The 20,846-nt window shown below is 33.8% G+C and overlaps 1 protein-coding gene and 1 long non-coding RNA gene across 2 annotated transcripts; one reads left to right on the forward strand and one right to left on the reverse strand.

Moving 5' to 3' along the window:
- LOC138691474 (zinc finger protein OZF-like) lies at positions 1 to 20,542 on the reverse strand. The gene is made up of 4 exons (XM_069813436.1): positions 20,415 to 20,542; positions 13,794 to 13,891; positions 7,446 to 7,583; positions 1 to 5,704 (listed from the first exon to the last, which is right to left on the reverse strand). Exons 2-4 carry the CDS (start codon positions 13,884 to 13,886, stop codon positions 4,811 to 4,813), a joined length of 1,125 nt encoding a protein of 374 aa, XP_069669537.1. The 5' UTR covers positions 13,887 to 13,891; positions 20,415 to 20,542; the 3' UTR covers positions 1 to 4,810.
- On the forward strand, positions 10,552 to 11,350 carry LOC138691480 (uncharacterized). The gene is made up of 3 exons (XR_011329880.1): positions 10,552 to 10,647; positions 10,750 to 10,842; positions 11,046 to 11,350. It is a non-coding gene; the product is annotated as an uncharacterized lncRNA (long non-coding RNA).
- Positions 20,543 to 20,846: the final 304 nt, after the last annotated feature.

The raw sequence follows: 20,846 nt of genomic DNA on the forward strand, positions 1-20,846 counted from the left end.
GCTGAAAGAGCAGTAAAGAGCATGGAAATACTGGCCAGACAAGAGGGAAGGAGCACAAAGAGGAAACTGGAGGAGGAGTTTGCTGACAATGAAGATAGTCCATCTTATGGAACTGGAATGTACTGAAATGTAAGCAAAACTTTACTGTTCCATTCTTAAAAGTTTTATTTTTTCATATAAAATGCATGTTTTCTCATAATCTACAAGAGTGATTTGATTCAAATTTTGACAGTATGTTTACAAGACCTTTGTGGTCAATTAGACATGGCCGTTGTTTTAAATGATAATCATTGAAATTACATGTAAAAAATCACAAAAAATGGGAGTAAAAATTAATTACACAATTAAAAAAAATTATTTACCCAACGACACAAGATATAAAAAAATCCCTGTGTTAAATTAGAGCCAATACTATCATAAATGACCTGTAAAAATTTCAGCTACGAACTCCACATAGATTCTGAGAAAACTTGCATTTTATAAGCATTATTTTAGCATTATAGAGATAGGGCATTCCAGACCCCTTTATCAACTCTTATTTACTCATTTTGTAATTGTGGGTTAGTCGCCTTTGGCTCTGAGCCCTTCAATTAAGGAATTACACATAGGACACAAATGCTTGTCAAAGATTTTGATGCTGTTTATAACTAAATATTCATAGAATAATTGTATGTAATAGGACTTAGAGATGTGCTTATAAATTATTTCAGTTGTATAAGAGGATCCTAAAAAAAATGATTGGTTTCACAATTTATTTTAAATGGTCTACACTGAATAAACACAAAAAAAATATAATGAATCTATAACAACAATGTATAGTTTGGGGAAAAGGCTTAATAATGACAATACAAAATTGTGGGTTGGTCGCCTTTGGCTCTGAGCCCTTCAATTATCTTGCCAATAACATATTTTATGAGAACTAATGATTATGCTACTTTTGCACGGTGAGAATACTGCGGTCCATGAAAAGTAATCAGTGGGCATCTTAATATAGTATATACAAGAAGCTATGTTTTTGATAAATATTTTATACACAAAAATTACAATATGAAAACCTCCTTTCCACACATTAGAAGAGTAGGATATATAAAATGACAAAGTGACTTAAGCATCAATACTAAAAGAAAAAAATATTAAAATAACCAAATTTAATCGTAACACTCTAAGAACAACTTATAACAATTTACTGCGTGACATTTGAAAGCAATGTGGCAAATAGTTATGCTAAAGAAAAAGTTAGTTACTAAGCAAAATATCAAATCCATTTTTTTTAGAATACGTAATATACACGTGGGTTAGGACCTTCTGATTCCTAACGCACTGTATTTATATGTCAAAGTAAATCTAATACGGAATATAGTCTAAGTAGGCGGATTATAGACTTGGCACTAAAGGCAAATGACTTTTGTGGAAGGTATCAGTTGGTTGTTGTTGACGAGTTACAGACTTGATTAACTCTTGTGGTCAGTTTAAGTTTGTAGTTGTTTAAAATTCCACACCATTGTTCCTCCATATGAAATGACATAATTCTGTATAGATATGCATTCTCACACCAGGAACAAGAGATCACGAACATCGCACTTCGACACGTTTTCATCAATATGCTTGCATGAATGTGTAGCTAAATCTTTCGAATTCGAGATCATTTACCACAAACATCACATGTGAGAAGTTTCTAGCAAGTGTGCAGCATGTCATTCATTCTTAGATATCACGAAAATAAACACTGGTGAAACACCACACTTGAATGACTTCTGGCCAATGTGCCTGCGTCACTAAAGTTAAAAAAGTCATGTTTTATTTAACGACGCTCGCAACTTACTTACTTTTATAGGCATTTCCACTTTCAGCGGTTGCCTTTTATTCCCCTTTTCCATTGTTGTCGGTCATCCCAACATCCATTTTCCAACCCTCTAGCCTCCATGGCCTCAGCAACTCCTCCTCTCCATGTAAGCCGAGGTCGTCCCTTTCTTCTCCCTGGGGGTGACCAATTCAAAATTTTTTTAGGCCATCGTTCCTCGGGTATCCTCTGAACATGTCCAAACTACCAAAGCCTTTGACATTCCAAACGGTCGATCACATCTTGTATGTTCCACTTTTCCAATATAGTGTCATTTCTGACCCTCTGGAGACGGGATATGCATAGACTCCTTCTTAGTCCATCCATTTCCACAGACCTAACACAGTCTTTTTGTGTTTCTGTCAGAGTCCAGCTCTCCCCTCCATAAGTCAAGATACTCTCTATAATTACATCAAGTATCATTTTCTTTGTCTCCATTCTAACATCCCTATTCCAAAGCACATCATTAAGTTGTTTTATAGCATTTCTTGTTTGGATGACACGATTTTCCACATCTTTAAAGCATGTACCAGATTGGTGGAGAACTGATCCCAAAATATTTAAATTGATGCACTGACCTCATTATGCCATTAGAGAATTTCAAATTCCTGCCATCCCCACCATTTACTAGATATTCTGTCTTTGTAAAATTTACCACAAGGTCTGCCAAGTTATAACAATAAATTAGTGTTCTCATCATAAATTTAATATCATCTCGATCTTGTGCTATGATTGTGTGATCATCCGTGAAGAGTAATGAATAAATATATCCATCTTCTACTCTAATTCCCACATTTCGACAAGAATTATTCCAATGTGCTAAAACTGTGTCCAAATAGATCTTAAATAACTCCGCAACTTCTGAGGTTATATCAGCTTCACCAATGTGCCGGAATTTTTTCCCGCAGGAGTTGTTACATGCCAGTAAATCTGCTCACATGAGCCTGTCGCATTTGAGCACACTTAAATGCCATCGACCTGGCTCGGGCATAGAAGGCCAGTGCTATACCAACTGTGTCAACCAGGCCGCTGCATCACTATGTCAATGAGAAACAAATTTATGATAAATATCGCATTTAAAGATTTTGTGTTTAAAATATAATTTTCAATTTGAAGAATAGAAACACCCATTGGAAAATATCCCTCTAAATAGCTTCTCGCCTGTGAGCTGCCATTCATATTTGTTAAAATTTAAATAAAGAAGAAGAATTTCCAAACATTTTTGCGCTTGTATTTGAGACATCGCACTTGAACTGCTTCTCGACAATATGCACCCTGGCATTGACATTAAATGCTGTCAAAGAAAAAAAAAAAAACACTTCTCACATATATCACATTTATTTTTTGCCTATATTTTCATAATATTTTTGGTCGGATATTGCCAGAAATGATAATCACAAATGTCCAATTTTAAAGAATAGTGGTTTTATGTTTCAGTTGTGAAGACCTCTAGAAACAGTAATTTTCAAATATCGGTCTTTAAGTATTTCTTGCCTGGACTTTAAGGGAACTGGTGAGTGATGCCATTTAAAGGGTTTATATGCAAAGATACCTCGACAATACATACTGTATGCTGTTTTAAAGAGTATGTTTTGTACTTTTATTAGAACACAAAATAAAAAATCGGATTTTTATCCTTAATCACTAACCAGTCCCCTTAAAAACTTTTTGACACACAACACATTTTGCATTGCTTCTCGCTTCAGTTCACGGTTTTTTTTTTTTTTTTTAATTTATACGAACAAGATCACACTTGAAAAGATTCTAGAATTTCTTCTCTGTATGTACATGCGCGTGTATGGTTAGATTAGACACTGAACTGGCGGTGCATGTAATTTATACATGGGCCTGTGCGATTAAATAATTTCAGTACAAAAGTTTATTTCAATATTTCTAGGCTTTTAGTGTTCAGAGTAGAAAAAGAATTTCTATAGTTGTACAATAAATAATTCTGAATTTTGTTGTATAAAAACAACTACATAGTTTCTTAACCAATTGCAAGAGAAAGGCCCTAACTGTAAACCTGTTTTCCCCACTTTGCTAAATGTACATCATACTTCAGGTGCACATCACTTACTACCATCTTCACTCATATACCTTGTATTTTTTTAAGTTATCAAATAGTATGTATTGTACATTCAGAAGCGAAATTGTTAAATATTTCGCCCTTAGTGGAATACAAAAAATGGCCTATTAAACTTTCATTAACAATTCTTACCATGTTTTCAATGCATATATATTTTTTCTGATGTTATGTGTGTTATATTCATAAACCCGTAGGTTTAGTTTGTAGAACTCAGGCTGCAGAAAACACTGTAACAAAATTTGTTTAAGTTGATTAAGCAGTTTCAGAGGAAAATGCACGTAAATTTGAAAAATACTAACTTACGCAAAACTGCATTTAAAAAATAATGTATGAATTACATGCGCCGCCAAATTCAAAGAAGCCATTTAAAGGGCTTATATGCAAGGATACCTGCACAATACATAGTGTATACTGTTTTAAAGAGCAAGTTTTGTACTTTTATTAGAACACAAAATAAAAAATCGGATTTTGATCCTTAATCACTACCTAGTCCCCTTAAAAACTTTTGACACACAACACATTTGCATAGCTTCTCGCTTCAGTTCACGCTTTTTTTTTTTTAATTTATACGAACAAGATAAGAACTTGTCATATTCATCGCGCTTGAAAAGATTCCAAGATTTCTCATCCGTATGTACACGCGCGTGTATGGTTAGATTAGAATAATATGACAAACTCATTTGACAGATGTCATATTTAAATGGTTTTTTACCACAGTCTAGTATATACAGTCCTGAAGCTCAATATATAGTAATTATGCATCCCTACATCGTTGCTAACTACTAGGATCGCTAATATCGCCTCATTACAGACAATGCGAAATAGTACCGGCACAGTCTGTTGTTTCTAGCACCCTCACAACTCAAGCTTCGTGACTGTACATACTAGACTGTGGTTTTACTGTGTAGACGTGCATGCTGTTTTAAATGATCTGATCTCGAAAAGCACGTTTCGCATTCATCACACTTGAATGGTTTTTCGCCCGTATGCACGCGTGCATGCTTCATTAGATTAGAATACTGTGAAAAACTCTTTTCACAAACATCGCATGTAAATGGTTTGTCCTCCGTGTGGACGCGTACATGTTTTTTTAAAAGATCCGATCTCGTAAAACACATTTCACAGTAATCGCACTTGAATGGTTTCACACCTGTATGTACGCGTGCATGCATGTTCAGATTAGAATATTGTGAAAAACTCTTTTTACAAATGTCACATTTAAATGGTTTGTCCCCTGTGTGCACGCGTGCATGTTGTTTCAAATAATCCGACCTCGAAAAACACATTTCACATTCCTCACACTTGAAGGGTTTCTCACCAGTATGTACGCGTGCATGCAGTTTTAGACGATAATACTGAGAAAAACACTTTTCGCAGATTTCGCATTTAAATGGTTTGTCCCCTGTATGCACGCGGGCATGCTTTTTTAAATGATCTGACCTCGAAAAACGCATTTCACAATCATCACACTTGAATGGTTTCTCGCCTGTATGTATACGTTCATGCGTTTTTAGATTGGAATACTGCGAGAAACTCTTACCACAGATGTTGCATTTAAATGTTTTCTCACGTGTATGTTTGAGAGCGTGTTTATTTAGTTGCGAAGAATTCGAGAAACACTTTTCACAAACATCGCATTTCAATATCTCCTCGTACGTATGCACGCGTACATGAATATTGAGATCTTCCAACTCCCAGAAACAGTTTCCACAGTCATGGCATTTGAATGGTTTTGGCATCACATCTTCTTCCATTGTGTTCACGTCACACGATTCTTCCTGCAAAGAGGGAACTATAAAAAGGAATGAGCATTTTAGAGGAAATATTAGGGCACTCACTTTCTAAGCTGGAGACGAAAACTGAAAACGTTGCAAATTCACATACTGGGTGTTAAAAAAAAAGTATTCAATATTTTAGGAGGTGCTAGTATGCATCAAAACAAGAAAATAATGACTAATGAACATGGACCCTACAACACATACTTTCTGAGATCTGAACACTAGTTCATACGAGGTGCTCAATGTGAGGTATTACATTTCCGCCTATGACTCTCGCACCCTCGACACCTGATAAACGTCTAAAGCTATGTTGACGTCAATAGTGTAATTGATGTTTTGTTATTTGAAGTGTTGTATCAGTGAAAAGGTGTGGTATGTCAGTGAAGTGTGAAGTGTGTTATGTAAGTGAGGTGTGTTTGTGTCAGTGAAGTTTCATATTTTATAGCGGTAGTGCAAAGTATTTCAAAGGTGAAATGTTTTTGAATTGTTAGTGAAATCAGGATAGTATCAGTGAAATGTGTCGTAGTTCCATTGCAGTGATTGAGTTGACAATGAAATGAGTGTAGTGCTGAAAGGTACTTACGCATGTATGAACATATCATACTCGTGGCTTTTAGTTCGAACTTAGGGTTAAGATACAAATTTAGATTTACTTTAAATATTATTTTAAGTGATCATGCTTCATTTAATTTAGGATGCTCCTAGTTATTATTGTTATAATTACTATTATAATTATTATTGTTATTATTACTATTTATTATTAGTATTATTATTAATTGTCATTATTGAGTGTAATTAGTTATCACTGCCATCAGATATTTACCCATTTGCAGTGTGAATCAATACATACATACATACATACATACATACATACATACATACATACATACATACATACAAATTACTTTTAAAAGAGGCCACTACTCAAAATCTTTACTGGTTTCCAAGTTACGGCGAGTTAAACAAAGGAGAATTTTCACTTGGCGAAATACTCATGAATCAGCCTTTTTATCTGTTAGAAAATCAACGAAAAATATTTTCTAAGTAGATGAATATCATCCACAGGGTAAATCTCAAATGAGATGCCTTATTTTAACACCGAATTAGACCTACGATAGACTTTATTTACATCATGTTATCCAGATAGAGATAGCAGGTTCCGCTTTTGAAATAACGTGAGGTGGATGGCTCTGATTTGCTCTTTCGTCAATGACGTCAACAGAGCGTTAGACGTTTAGCGAGCGTCGAGAGTCCGAAAACTATCTATTATCTTAAGATTTTCTAAAAATTTGCGAACAAAGTATGATAATCAACCTTATGCAGGTTATAACTCGTGACTAGGATACACTACGGATGTGTTACAAATATAAAAAAAGAGTGAGCCGAAAGGTGATTTATGACGTATTCATTTTTATACACAGAACAATGTTTCATTAATGGGAAATCATAACATGCACTTAGGTTAGAGAATAAAATTATAAAACTAAAATTAAACTCGGTTCCTACGTACCACATTTTCGCACTTGTACTAACAACGTGTCCCTTAGAAAATAATATTCAAATATAAACATAAAGCTTTTGCCATACTTGAAATATAGGATATTGAGATAAAAATGATTTTACACAGAAAATATTAATCGCAGTCATAAACTAAAATCCCTGTGTAACTGCCTGCAATGAAAACAATGCAAGAATAATATTGGAAGAAGAACAGTCAGTGCACCCTATGGGCTCCACTTACCTCAACTTTACATTTTATCGAAACAAAATCAGTTGGCAATGCAGTTTCCTCAACTTTAGTTTCTGATGTGAGATCACAGCTGTGGTCCACGCATTCTGTCTTTATTCCAGAAACTTGGAGATACAAGAAATTCCCTTCCTGCAGAAGACAAAGGCATAATGCATATGATACATGTAGCAGTTTGAAAAAAATATGATTCTAAGTGCTAATGCTGCACTCTGTCCACATAATACGGATTAATTGCGACGTAAGTCACACGCAATATACATTATTACTAGGGAAAGGAAGTTCATGCATTTGCATATTTGTTCTCTATCGTTGTGTGAATATTCTGAAAGATTATCTATATGAATCATAAATTTATGAATACAATGATATTACTTTTATTGTGCATATTTTGCCTTTATTTATAAAAATATCATATTTTAACATTTATGCAGGAAAACTGCATATTATGTATGTTTACTTGTCTTTCCCTCATATTTAAAAGTGTGTAACCTCGTAAACATGACTCATTTATATTTATGAATTTTGAATGTAACGATCACGCCCTCATAGGGAGCCTCTCAAGTTAGCAATTGTTATTCCTTTACTGCAGTCTTTAGCAGATTTCGATACAAGAATATCCAGTTTAACATCAGTTCTAGGAAATGTATGCGATAAAGTGAACGAGAAAACAGCAAATATTATTTCCTGAAACCGTAGCTATTATCAACTTAAACAAATTGAAGATATTCTCGAAGGAAAAACACCCAGAAAACCAACAAAATTTTCTATAGAACAGCTCACAGCTTTTGTGCAAGTCCCTCTTACTTCTTGTGACGTAGAACGAAGTTTTTCGCGCTACAAAGCTATGCAGAGACAATAGGCGAAGAATGACAACAGAAAACATATGTCACTGATTAGCTGTGAACTGTAACAGCATAAATGGAGCATTCAGCAATGAAGCAAGCACTTCAAAATCCATAGGCTAAACCTAAGTTACCTATACCTTATTATTCTGTTAAAAATAATCTCAGACTGATAATGCATATTTTGTAGCATATTTATCTATTTTTACGGCATAAATGCATACATATTCTTCACGTTTTAGGGCATGAACTTCCTTTCCCTGATTATTACGAAAATGACAGTGATATAAGAACAAGACATTAACAGATAGATAAGACAGACTTCTGAAAGTGAAAAACATAGCCGGAATAATTTGTCTGCAGTAGAACTGATAATTAAAGGCGCAAAAGATCACAGTACTGTGTTGTAAGCCTACATAGGTTTTCAGAATCTACATAGGCTACCCCAAATGATATGAAACACATATCAACTGAAAGAAGGAAAAGATAAAAAAAGCAGTGTTACTGACATTGATGACCTAGTTCTTGTAGTTCAATATCAGATTGTGAGTAATTTATATTGCATCATGACCTTCTTCATTTTCCTTCCCATAACCATGGCCTTAGAGTAGTTCACAGTCAAGGACGTGAACTAACATACAATGTATGGAAATTCATGTCAGAAGAGGCTGTATATGATATGATATGATATGATATGATATGATATGATATGATATGATATATGATATGATATGATATGATATGATATGATATGATATGATATGATATGATATGATATGATATGATATGATATGATATGATATGATATGATATGATATGATATATTTATTTGTCAGTCAACTTTACAATTTACAGTTATGGTGGACCTTCACATTTCTACTATTCGATCCACCATTTCTTTAATACATACAACCCTTTTCTATTAATATATTCATTTGCCAAGTATTTCTTGATTACTTTCTAATATTCTGTTTTCACTGATTTGCTATATGTCCTTCCCTCTCTGTCCTCTTCTATTCTCTCTCATACCTAGACTGTCTCCCTTCCATTTGTCGCTTACCTATTAAATATTGCATATTCCTTCCTTAATAATTTGCATTATTTATTTTCTTCTCTACTCTCAAATCTGCCTGCTGTTAATCATTATTTCCAGCTATTTTCTCCTACATTAATTGTTGACTTTTCCCTTTTCTCTATTTTACAACACTTACATCACTTTTTTTTTTTCTATCCTCTGTTTATTTACGTATTGATCTCTTTCTCTTCGGCTCACTCCTAAATTTCTGTTTTATTACCTCTTTCCATATATTTATTTCTATAATACTCCTACAGTTATAGTACCCTTGATACTACTCCCACCCCACAACATTGAAAAACATGAAATATCTAATTCACTTAATTACACTTCCAATTTCTATCTCTTCACTTCACATTTGTTCAGATGTTTTTTTCATTTTAATTCTCTTTTATTCATTGTTTGTTAGTCTATCTTATTATACTTTTACACTATCTTCTTACGCTTAACACTTTCTTCTCTGTTCCTAGTCTACCGCTTTTGCCACCCCTAACTTTCTTGCACTCACTTTTTAGTACTCTTCTTCCTCGCTAATAATCTCTCCAAGGCCCTATCTATTCTATTTTCATAAGGGCTGTAAATGAAATACCAATTCCATTGGAAAGTGTGTGTGCAAGAGTGTGCTACTGGTATTTCAAAGCGAACCTTGGCAAGAATCAGGAAAGAAGGGGAAAATACTGATGTAGGAGCAGCAGCTTCTTTCTCCACTCCTGACTGTTGCAGCTGTAGACAATTTTTATGAGGAAGTTATAAGGAGACTCATCTATAATTTCTGTTACGCATAAGCAGAGGCCGACTCTGAAATCGCTTCTTCCTATAGTTTACGAAAACAGAAGTTTTCGAGGAGGGAAGACGTCGTTAAGACGGATCCTGTTGAAGCTGGGATTCAGGGACACAACATAATACACTATTTCTTTGTTTCCATAAGGCTAATTGTACCTGTATTTGTAAACTTGTGTTGTTATTACTACATATTTCAATGTTACCTTTTGTATTTTAATAGATGAAAGAAAGCTTCCGACAACCGTCAAGTAATTATTCAACAAAGAGAAATTAGAGCTTTGAGAATTGTCTACCTGAGAGTTATACACAAGTTCCGAGAGGATGGAAGACCAATTTTATATATATATATATATATATATATATATATATATATATATAGAGGAATTTTTTTTGCACAGTTCTCACACTACAACTCTTGAGTGGACTGACAGCAGTACAAAAGGTCTTAAAGCTCCAATGAACAAAGGGCAACGCCTACTCATCGTCCATTCAGGTGGAGTAATTAATAAATTAACATATTGAAAACTATAATATTTCGTTATTATACGAACATTATCATTTATCAGATATAATTGACATTTTTTTTTTATTTCAGGAGGTGCAAATGGTTTTATTCCTAATGCCCTCTTAATATTTAAATCGGGATTAAAAACAGGGGACTACCACCAGGTAGAGAAAACTTTACGAGGTAATATTTCTATATAATTTCATTTTAAAAGTAAAATAAGCAATAATTAATTTCTGAAACTAGGAGATTTTATAAATTATCATATATTTGAGTGGCTTACGAGAGAATATTACGAAATACAATTAGAATATTAAATTAATTTTATTATTATTTTATTATATTATCATTATTTTAAATTATGTTTTGTGTCTTCATTCTTTTAGGTGGTTGAAAACAATGCTCATTCTGAACCTCCGTCCCAACGCAGTTATTGTGCTTCACAATGCGTCCTACCACAATGTACAAGACAACAGACCACCTACTACTAACACCAGAAAATATTCAATTGAACAGTGGTTAGATTCTCATGGCATTCGTTATGCGGACAATGCCACAAAAATCGAGTTAATTGAATTGCCAAACGTCTAGTATTGTTAAACTTTAATAATTAGTTAAATAATGCAATTAGAAAAAAAATTGTGAGGACATATTTCTTCCTTATGGCATGAATAAACATCAGTTAAAATAATGGCACTTATACCCCTTACATTCTGTATAGGCCTATGATATTTTTAGGATAACATTCTTCAGTATTAGGTAGTACCAATATTATAGACATATCTTAGAAATTTGTCACAGAGGTACATGAGTTCACTTGAGACAAAACATATTAACATACGATAGTAGTACAGGATAATTAACAACAATCCCTGGCGAACATGTAAATTCCTAGACTTTCAAGATGCATCTACATGGTTCAACTTTTCTTTCAACTTCACGCATTCAAGCAATGTATGCAAGATTGATGTTTAGTATTACGGTAATTAATATATATAGTACAAAGTAGAGATGACGTTCAAAACGGTGCACTGTGTAGACACAAAATCTTCCTGTACCTTAATTGAACGTGCGTTTTAAACTTGATTCTTTCAATATTCTTCCCAGATTGCATGTGTATGCACATGGAAAATTGAACTGTGTAGATGCAGCTCTAAAAAGACCGGGTTTTAACTACTGTGTGATTAAATCGACATATGTCGATTTAATATCATTAACAGTCAAAAACAAAAGAAGACATATCTTAATTAAAATAGTATATGTATACTACTTTTTTTTTTGGTCCTTGAAAGTTTTGACATGAATACCTGATTAATCCTTATACCAGACCATCTGTGGAATCATTTGGCTGTAATATTCCAATAAGCCAGACAATAATACTGAGATATGATTTCTAACTAATTACTTTATAACATATCACCTGTTTTATCACTGCTGTGAAGACTTCTTGCTCATAAATGAACTCTGGGATAGGTCATTCTCGCAATGATGACCATAACTGAAATACTAATGTATTTTAACTATGACTAGGATTTGTTACGTTAAAATATTCATTTCAAAATGTGGAATGGATAGCAAATAAATTTTACATGTTACACTATGCCTCACCAGCTTTCAGGAAGGTTTGTCCAAATATTTTCGTCCAATACAACTTTAAGTCCAGTGGAATAAGTCCATAGCATTTTCGTCCAAGAGTAAATTTCGTCCAGAAATTTTTAGTCCACAAAAATTTAGTCCAATATACATAATGTCCAATCGTGATTGATTTTGGATATTCAGATACCAGAAGCACGTTTTAAACAGATGCCAACAATATAATACCAAATAATGAAGAACTCAAAAATGGACAGGTGTTGCTAGGGAAATGCATACATTAGTTTTACTTAAAATTATCAGGTATGGATCCCAAAGCAATTACTTCAAAAAGAAACAAACCACTGCTCATAAAAGATGGCTACCGTTATCAACACCACTCTTATAATAAGAATCGAACCAGGATATATTGGCGATGTGAGAATCAGTCAACCTGTAATGACATTACACAGCAACACACAGAATTCCGAAGAAGGAAATTACACTTTCTAAGAAACAGCTGCAATGAATGCATGATCTTTGTTCTCTGAAATAACTGAAAATTAATCTCATGTTTTATTTCAGTGATTCTTCTTTTGTAATAAACACAACTACGAAAATTTCAAGTATTGGACTAAATCAGGTAAGGACAAAATATAATATAGGACGAAATTTCACATAATAGTAAAATGACATGGACGAAAGATTTGTGGACAAAATTTGATGCAGGACAAACATATAATTGGACAAACGTAAAATTAGGTCCAAATTATGAATGGACGAAAACGTAATGGACTAACATTCCGCTAACCACCTCACCACGACACTAACGTGGTAATGTGTATCATTAACTGCTCTCCAAGATTATAAGCATATTGCTAATATGTGTGATGCAATGTAACATACAATATTATGGTCACAGTTTCACTTGCTAATAATGTATTTGTTACATTCGTATTTACATGGTTTTATAATGACTGCAAATCACGAACCTGGCCAGCAAAATAAGAGAATGGTTATTAATGGTTATTAGAGAAAAATTCGTTTCGGTGCTGGGGATCGAACCCGGGTCCTTGGTTTTACGTACCAAGTGCTCTAACCACTGAGCTACGTCGAAGTTCAGTCCACAGCACTGGATCAAATCCCTCTCTTCTAGTGTTTTCCCTTTGTGGCCTGACTCCAAGTTCGACATATATGTTGACACATATTAAGTCAAGTGCCATTATACAAGGAGCATACTCAATTGAGTGACTTGATGACCAGAATTTCATAGTATTATGCACTGTTGGGCAAGAAATGAGAGAGGATAACACATTAGGAACATTAAACATAAACAATTACAATTAAATTATCCTTGTATGGAATGTAGGCCTGCTGCAAAAAGGTGTCCTGTTTTAGCAAGAGGTGACTGACATTCACAATGGCTCACCTCAGTTTGTTACCCTATGGTAGTTATGCTGTAAGTCTGCTAACTATAAACTAGGGGATATATAACATTATGTCACTCTGTACATTATGAGTCAGTGGAGCATAGAAATTATAACCAGTGACTATTAATGTACCTCTGATAAGGGCTTCTTCTCATCTGTATCAGTATTATCACTGGACTGTATAGCCAACGGGTCAACCTCGGGTTCTTTCTTGATCACATCCATCACGACTGAAACAGACATTTAAGTGATTGACACATCTGTAAGACAATGAAACAAATTTATTCACAATGGTTACAATATTATATATATATATATATATATATATATATATATATGAGGCGTGTAGTTGCAAAATCAGATACGGTATATCTATTTTTTTTTCGAAAATGAGTTAATGTTATATTTCATATATAAATACAACAACAGTATTAATGCAATGTATGAAATACATTATTGTGTTCAACAAGTGATATGTTTACAGTACCGGTAAATATATATAACAAAATCTTATTATACAATTCATCACAAGATTATAAATCAAATATAATTCCTCATTAAATAAAAGTGTATCTGAAGTTAAAAAATATCCATTTGGGCCTACAGGAAACTACAAAAAATCCATAATAATCGTCTTCATATTAGTTAATTAACTCGATCACCAGACAATGATCGTTTTCATTTCTTAGCACATTAATTTTGCACTAATTAAGTGAACTGCAATATGCTGTCATCTAGTGAGCAAAAGTTCGATTCTTGCCGTGAGTGGAATGTTATCTTCATTCTAGGGGCTTCGTACTTCACCCTTGTCTTGCTTTCAGACATTCAAATAAAGAAAATCTCATCCAGGGAATTGGCATCTGGAAAGGTTCCCAAAATTCCATATCTTCATATGATTCTACAGCTGCTATAGCACTGTTATGCTCCAAAGCCAGATACATCACATGGATTTGTATGATGAATAGTATTTGTTGCAAATCCTTGGTTCCAGGCAAACGTTTTTCCTTCATACTGAAAATTCATTTTTAGTGATGTATCTGATTTTGCAAGTAAATGCCTCATATGTACTATATATTTAGTCAAAGTTCCGAATTTCTTCTGAACTAATTCAATTCTGTACAAGAGTACAAAATAACGTTAGTACCATCGTTATGAATTCCATTTCTGATGCACAGAATAAGATCCCACTCCTGTATAAATTCTTTAGGCACTTTTTCTTAGAGTGCATACGTGTGTTTATATGAGCAAGAGCGTGACAGTATAATTATGCACTATTCAAGGTCACTATTAGTAGGTATATATCTTTTATTTCATTCAATCAGCCAGTAGCAGAGAATTAAAGTATATTAGCACAACAATGTTTTCACTATGAACTATGAGTAAAGCTAAACATGTGACATCTTAAATTAACGAGCCATTAACAGGCTACAACAGAGATGCAAGAATTTCATTTACCAATCAACTTTAATGGAGAGCAAAAGAAGGCATGTGAAGATGCACTTTTACACCTGCACTGGAGAAAAACGAGTTAGCCGTTTATACAGTTCGCTGTTAAGCTAGGGTGACCAGACATCCCATTTTTAAGGGATTGTCCCTTTTTCAGTCTCTTGTTCCCTGTCCCGAGAAATGTATGCTCGGGTTGCCAAATGTCCCATCTTTTTAATGTGCGTCCCGTTTCCCTAAATTATTGTTGAAATATTTCTTTTTCTTTTATTTCATTTAATAATCACGTAGAACACTGATTGATTCTATATTGTTTCCATCAGATGTCAGCGTAATGAATTCAATAAGGGCCATGTTGATCACAAAATGTCATTGCAAACATGTGTTGCTGTTAAGCAGAACCTCACCTAAAGGTGGAAGAGACAAATCCGTGGATTGAAGACATGTTATTTCGTATGTGATATGTATCAAGGTAATGGAGCGTACTGCATCCTACAATGTTAAGATCATTTATTCGAACAGTATCAATTAAAAAAATACTAATGTAGCAAATTTGATTCAAAAACTAAGCACAGAATGTTTCTATAAATATGGTGATTACAAAGTATCTTGCCATTTCTATCGAAAATTTTTTCAAGAGAGTCAAAACTATTCATTAGGCACACTTATATTCCAGTTGTGGAGAGCTTCTTCTTTTTAATTAGTGCTACAGCCCAAGAGAGCCTTGACTTCATTAATGATCTCCTTCCATTCTTCACGATCCTCAGCCTGCTTCATCCAATTCCGGATTCCAAACCTCGCCAAACCACATTCCACACAATCCATCCAACGTGATCGTGGTCCTCCTCTCAACATTGTTACCTCTATTTTTTTATGTGGTAACCATCTTAACCTTCCTAAGGTTCTCCATACCTCCAACATGTCCCAACCATCTCAATCTAGATATTCTAATGAAGGATTCAATATCTGCTTATTTAAACGCATCGTACAGCTCCTTGTTGTATCTGATTCTCCATGTATTGCCCATCTGTACACCTCCGAAAATTCTTCTCAGTATCTTTCTTTCGAAAATTGCTATTTGTGTATGTTTCCTTTTTTAATGTCCATGATTCTGAGCCCTATGTTGCCACTGGTCTAATTACAGTCTTGTATATGTTCAGTTTGATTTCTCTGGTTACCATTTTGCTTTTAAGCATGGGTAAAAGCGCATATAGGCTCTATTGGCCAAATTAATACTTCTTCTCTGAAAGTTGTGGAGAGCTGGTAGAGAAAATAAAGAGTCAGTGTTTTGAATGAAAATGTGAGACATGTAGCTGTCATGGAACGTATGGTTCATAAAAAATTCAGGTAAATTTTTTTACAAGAAAACTATGAAGACAATCTCTTTCTCCTGAAAAAGATGATGTTATTGGTATAATCATTGATTGTATGCCGAATTTTCCAATTTCGCATATCACTGATCAGCAGGTGTTCTATTTCCATCATTTGTGTCCCTGATCAATATGATTCGGATAAAGTAGTGTATCAGGATAGGCATCCTTGGTCCATGCATTTTGTTTACAAATATTAACTGCTGGGAAGAGCGCTCCTCACTCTCTAGCTAAAACATCAGTGAATGGGCAGTACAGCCCTAGTTAATGTTTATCCTGATACAGCTACTTTATCCAAACCGTACTGGTCACATATATATCAGATTGACAATTGCTACGTTATGAAATGGCAACATAAAAAGTGAACAACACCAACGCCTCCATTGTTGAAAATGAATTTTTTTGAAACGACCTTTAGAAGGAAGTGCTGCTGCAAGCTATTACTCCATGCATTCCATTAGAGTTATAACGTGATTTCTGTTGCAGTCGCTAGATGGCAGCCAGGTTTGCCAACCCTCCCTTATTTCCAGGATCTCCCATATTTTAAGTCTCCTGGCTCCCATATTTTTCTTCTCTTCGAGCATTTTTCTTCCTTATTACCGCATAATGTACGAGTAAAAATCATTATTCTAAACATTTGATTTTGCCGTGAATGATGATTGTTTATATGATGAATTTTGTTGTTCAAATACTGCATTAAAATGTGCAGTCTTTTTTAGAAGGTAATGCTTGTCAGAAATGGGTTTTAGTGCCACCTGTTTAAAATCAAACAATATCAGTATTATAAATTTGGAAAAATTGGCTAATTTTGTTCTAAGCATTCCAAGTAGTAATGTTCATAGAAAGAGGGTATTTTATCTCAAAAACAATAATTGGACAGATGTTCGAAACAGGAGCACAATACATCTAATCAAATCAGAGTAGCAAACTTCAATCGACTTCAACTATTACGCAAGAGAAAATCTGTCTCAAAATAGACTTCATTTAAGCTTCATTGGCGAAGTGTAGAAAAAAAATTGTTTTCTAGTAACTGAACGGAATAATCTGTCAACTTTCTATATGAAATTTTGTAGATTTCTTAATCTTCCGTATTTTCTTAAAAAAAAAAAAAAAAGTTGGCAACCCTAATGGCAGCATAGTGAAAATGATATAAGTTGTTGCTTGAAAGCCCATAAGCCTGATCAATCTGTTACATGTGATCAGGGGTTGTGTGTATTGAGTTCTGCATACATATAATCTGAGGACAGAAATGGAACTTTTTTTTTTCTTATATCATTAGAGAGAAGGAAACAAAGTCCCAATGAATTCTATAGTTTTCTAAACCTTTATAACAAGAATTAAATTCCTGGGTTTATCAAAGGTGCTCCATATATTTTTCGTTGGATTTAGAGATCAAAATAAGAGTAAGACAGTAACTCGTTTTCCTCTGGTTATGCCTTCTAGTAAATGGTTCAATAAAGTACTTCACTTTTTTCTGGCAAGCGTCATAGTTTTCTGTCTTACGATAGAGATTTTGGAGTTGTGGAACAAGAAATTCCCAGGAATGACAGAATCTCCACCTTAGAAGAACATAACAGTTTGACAGAAAAATCTCAACAGTTTACTGTTGTACGAGTGAAAACACAAAATATGCTTGAATAAAAAAAATGTAGCCTTCTATTATAAAAAACAGGTAATAAACATAGGAGACAGGAATTAGCTTTCAAATTTTTCCAATATTTCGAATTTTAATAAGATTCCAAAATTCTTGGGACACTTATCACACGGTATCTGGATTGGTGGATGCATTTCTTCAAAATTTTCATTGGGGTCAATTCATGTAACTCTACACTGGAAAAGAAAATTTTCATTTCAAAATTTTTTGCATGAAAGTATGCTAAGATATATTTTAAGAAGTCCTGGTTGATGTTGCTAACAGTGATGATAATATTTGGAGGCAATATCCTAGTTACGCTCTGTACTAAACTGCGTCTCTTTTGTACTTCGTACTACTATTTACTATATATATATATATATATATATATATATACACACATGTGTTTCAGATTAATTAAATTATGTTAAGTTTCGATGAGTTGTAAACAAAATCATGCCATATTGACAAGCAAATAATAAACTTCCTGGTAGTGTATATGGATTGAGGTTAAGTATATTTAAACACTGTTTAAATATATCATCTTAAAATTATGTTTGCAATGTAACGTGAGTCCCAATTGCAGATATTAAGTTTTATTTTGACAGAAAAAAATTGATTTTCCTTTATATATAGAGTCCACACCTGTGGAGTAACGGTTAGCGCGTCTTGCCGCGAAACCAGGTGGCGCGGATTCGATTCCCGCTTGGGGAAAGTTACCTGGTTGAGGTTTTACTGGGGTTTTCCCTTAATCCAATATGTGCAAGTTCTGGGTAACATTCGGTGCTGAACCCTGGACTCATTTCACCGGCATTATCACGTTCATGTCATTCAGACGCTAAATATCCTAAGATGTTGATAAATCGTCGTAAAATAAACTACTAAATTAAAAAAATATATATGTATTTTTTTTTCATTTATTTATATCCAAGATATTTCAATTTTTCCACCTTTTCAAACGATAAATTTCCAGTTTTTATATTTCCATTTCGTACTACATTCTGGTCACGAGACATAATCTTATACTTTATCTTTTCGGGACTTACTTCCGAGCTTAACTCTTTACTTGCTTCAATAAAATTCCCGTGTTTCCCGTAATAGTTTGGCATACCGTAGAGCACAGTTAAAAAGCAGACGTGATAGTGCATCTCCTTGTTTTAGCCTGTAGTGAATTGGAAAAGCATCAGACAGAAACTGGCTTATACGGATTCTGCTGTTCATTTCACTGAGACGTATTTTAATTAATCGAATTACTTCCTTCGGAATACCAAATTCAATAAGAATGTTACATAAAACTTCACTCTTAACCGAATCATATGCTTTTTTGAAATCTATGAATAACTGATGTACTGTACCATTATACTCCCATTTTTTCTCCAATATCTGTTGAATACAAAAAATCTGATCAATAGTCAATCTGTTAGACCTAAAACCACACTGATGATCCCCAATAATTTCATCTACATATGGCATTAATCTTCTCAAAAGAATTTTCGACAAAATTTTGTAGGGTGTCAAGAAAATTTACTACAGTTAGTCTTCCCCCCCCCCCCTCTTAAAGACAGCTATAATTACGTACTCTTTCCGTTGTTCTGGTACAATTTCCTTTTTGCAAATAGCAAGTACAAGCTTATCAATTTCTCTAGATAATGCACTTCCGCTCTCTTGTACTAATTCTGCTGGAATTTTATCGATACCTGGAGACTTGTACTTTTTCAACTTTTCAATCGGAATTTCGACTTCAGAAAGTATGGGTTAGGGTATAAATGATTCAGCAGTTTGTATTTCAATTTCGTCCCGTTCATTTCTATTAGCCTATATACATTTACCAGTTGCCCAGAATAGTTTTTCCATCTGTTCAGGACTGAATGACAGTCTATTTCTATTTGGTCTATGTACATTTGTAGTTGCCCAGAATAGTTTTTCCATCTGTTCAGGATTGAATGAGTCTGAAAGCAAATCCACCATTCGCATCCTTGATCACGTTTACCCTTGCCTGATATTCGTTCTTAAATTTCTTTATTTATAAATCTCTAATGTTTTTATTGTTACTGTTCCTACCAATATATAATATCAGTATATATTATTTATTGTGTAGATACATTATGCATACTGTAAAAAGTATTAGAGCAACAATAAGTAGCATAACTAAAAACAAACAAATTTTATTAACACTAGTACGTACAATCGTAAAATAGTAATGGCAAAGTAAATACAGATTGACAAGTGACCTGAACAATTTACAGCATTTACAATGTTCAGTGTACCGAAAGCAGAAATTGAGAGTATTCGTGGGTAAAGACTTACCTCTACGAAATACTACGTCATTAACCAAATTTAGCGATTTTTTTCCGTTCCAACAGAGTGTAGAATAACGACAGCAGGGGAACAACTTCTGCTGTGATCAAGGAATCCGTGATCACAGAAAATAAATCGAAAAATATATTACACAATGAAATCCAAAATGAATAAACGAACAAATAGACCAACAGAAAAAAATAATTAAATAAATGGGAAAACTAGCGCACAGGACATTCTAATGATTTTTTGTTATATAATTTAGTAAACTTTATTGTACATAAATAAATACATTATAGTTGAGAATAACAAGAACAGAGAAAGGAAAAACAAAAATAAAATAAAATAACTTGACACTTGTTTATGGGTATTGCCCACTGGCAATCCCAAAAGTATCGGTACTCTATAGCGTCATAACACTATGACGTTGATGATTTTGCA

This window comes from Periplaneta americana, chromosome 16 (genome assembly GCF_040183065.1).
Source record: "Periplaneta americana isolate PAMFEO1 chromosome 16, P.americana_PAMFEO1_priV1, whole genome shotgun sequence".
In the NCBI taxonomy this organism is placed as follows: Eukaryota; Metazoa; Arthropoda; class Insecta; order Blattodea; family Blattidae; genus Periplaneta; species Periplaneta americana.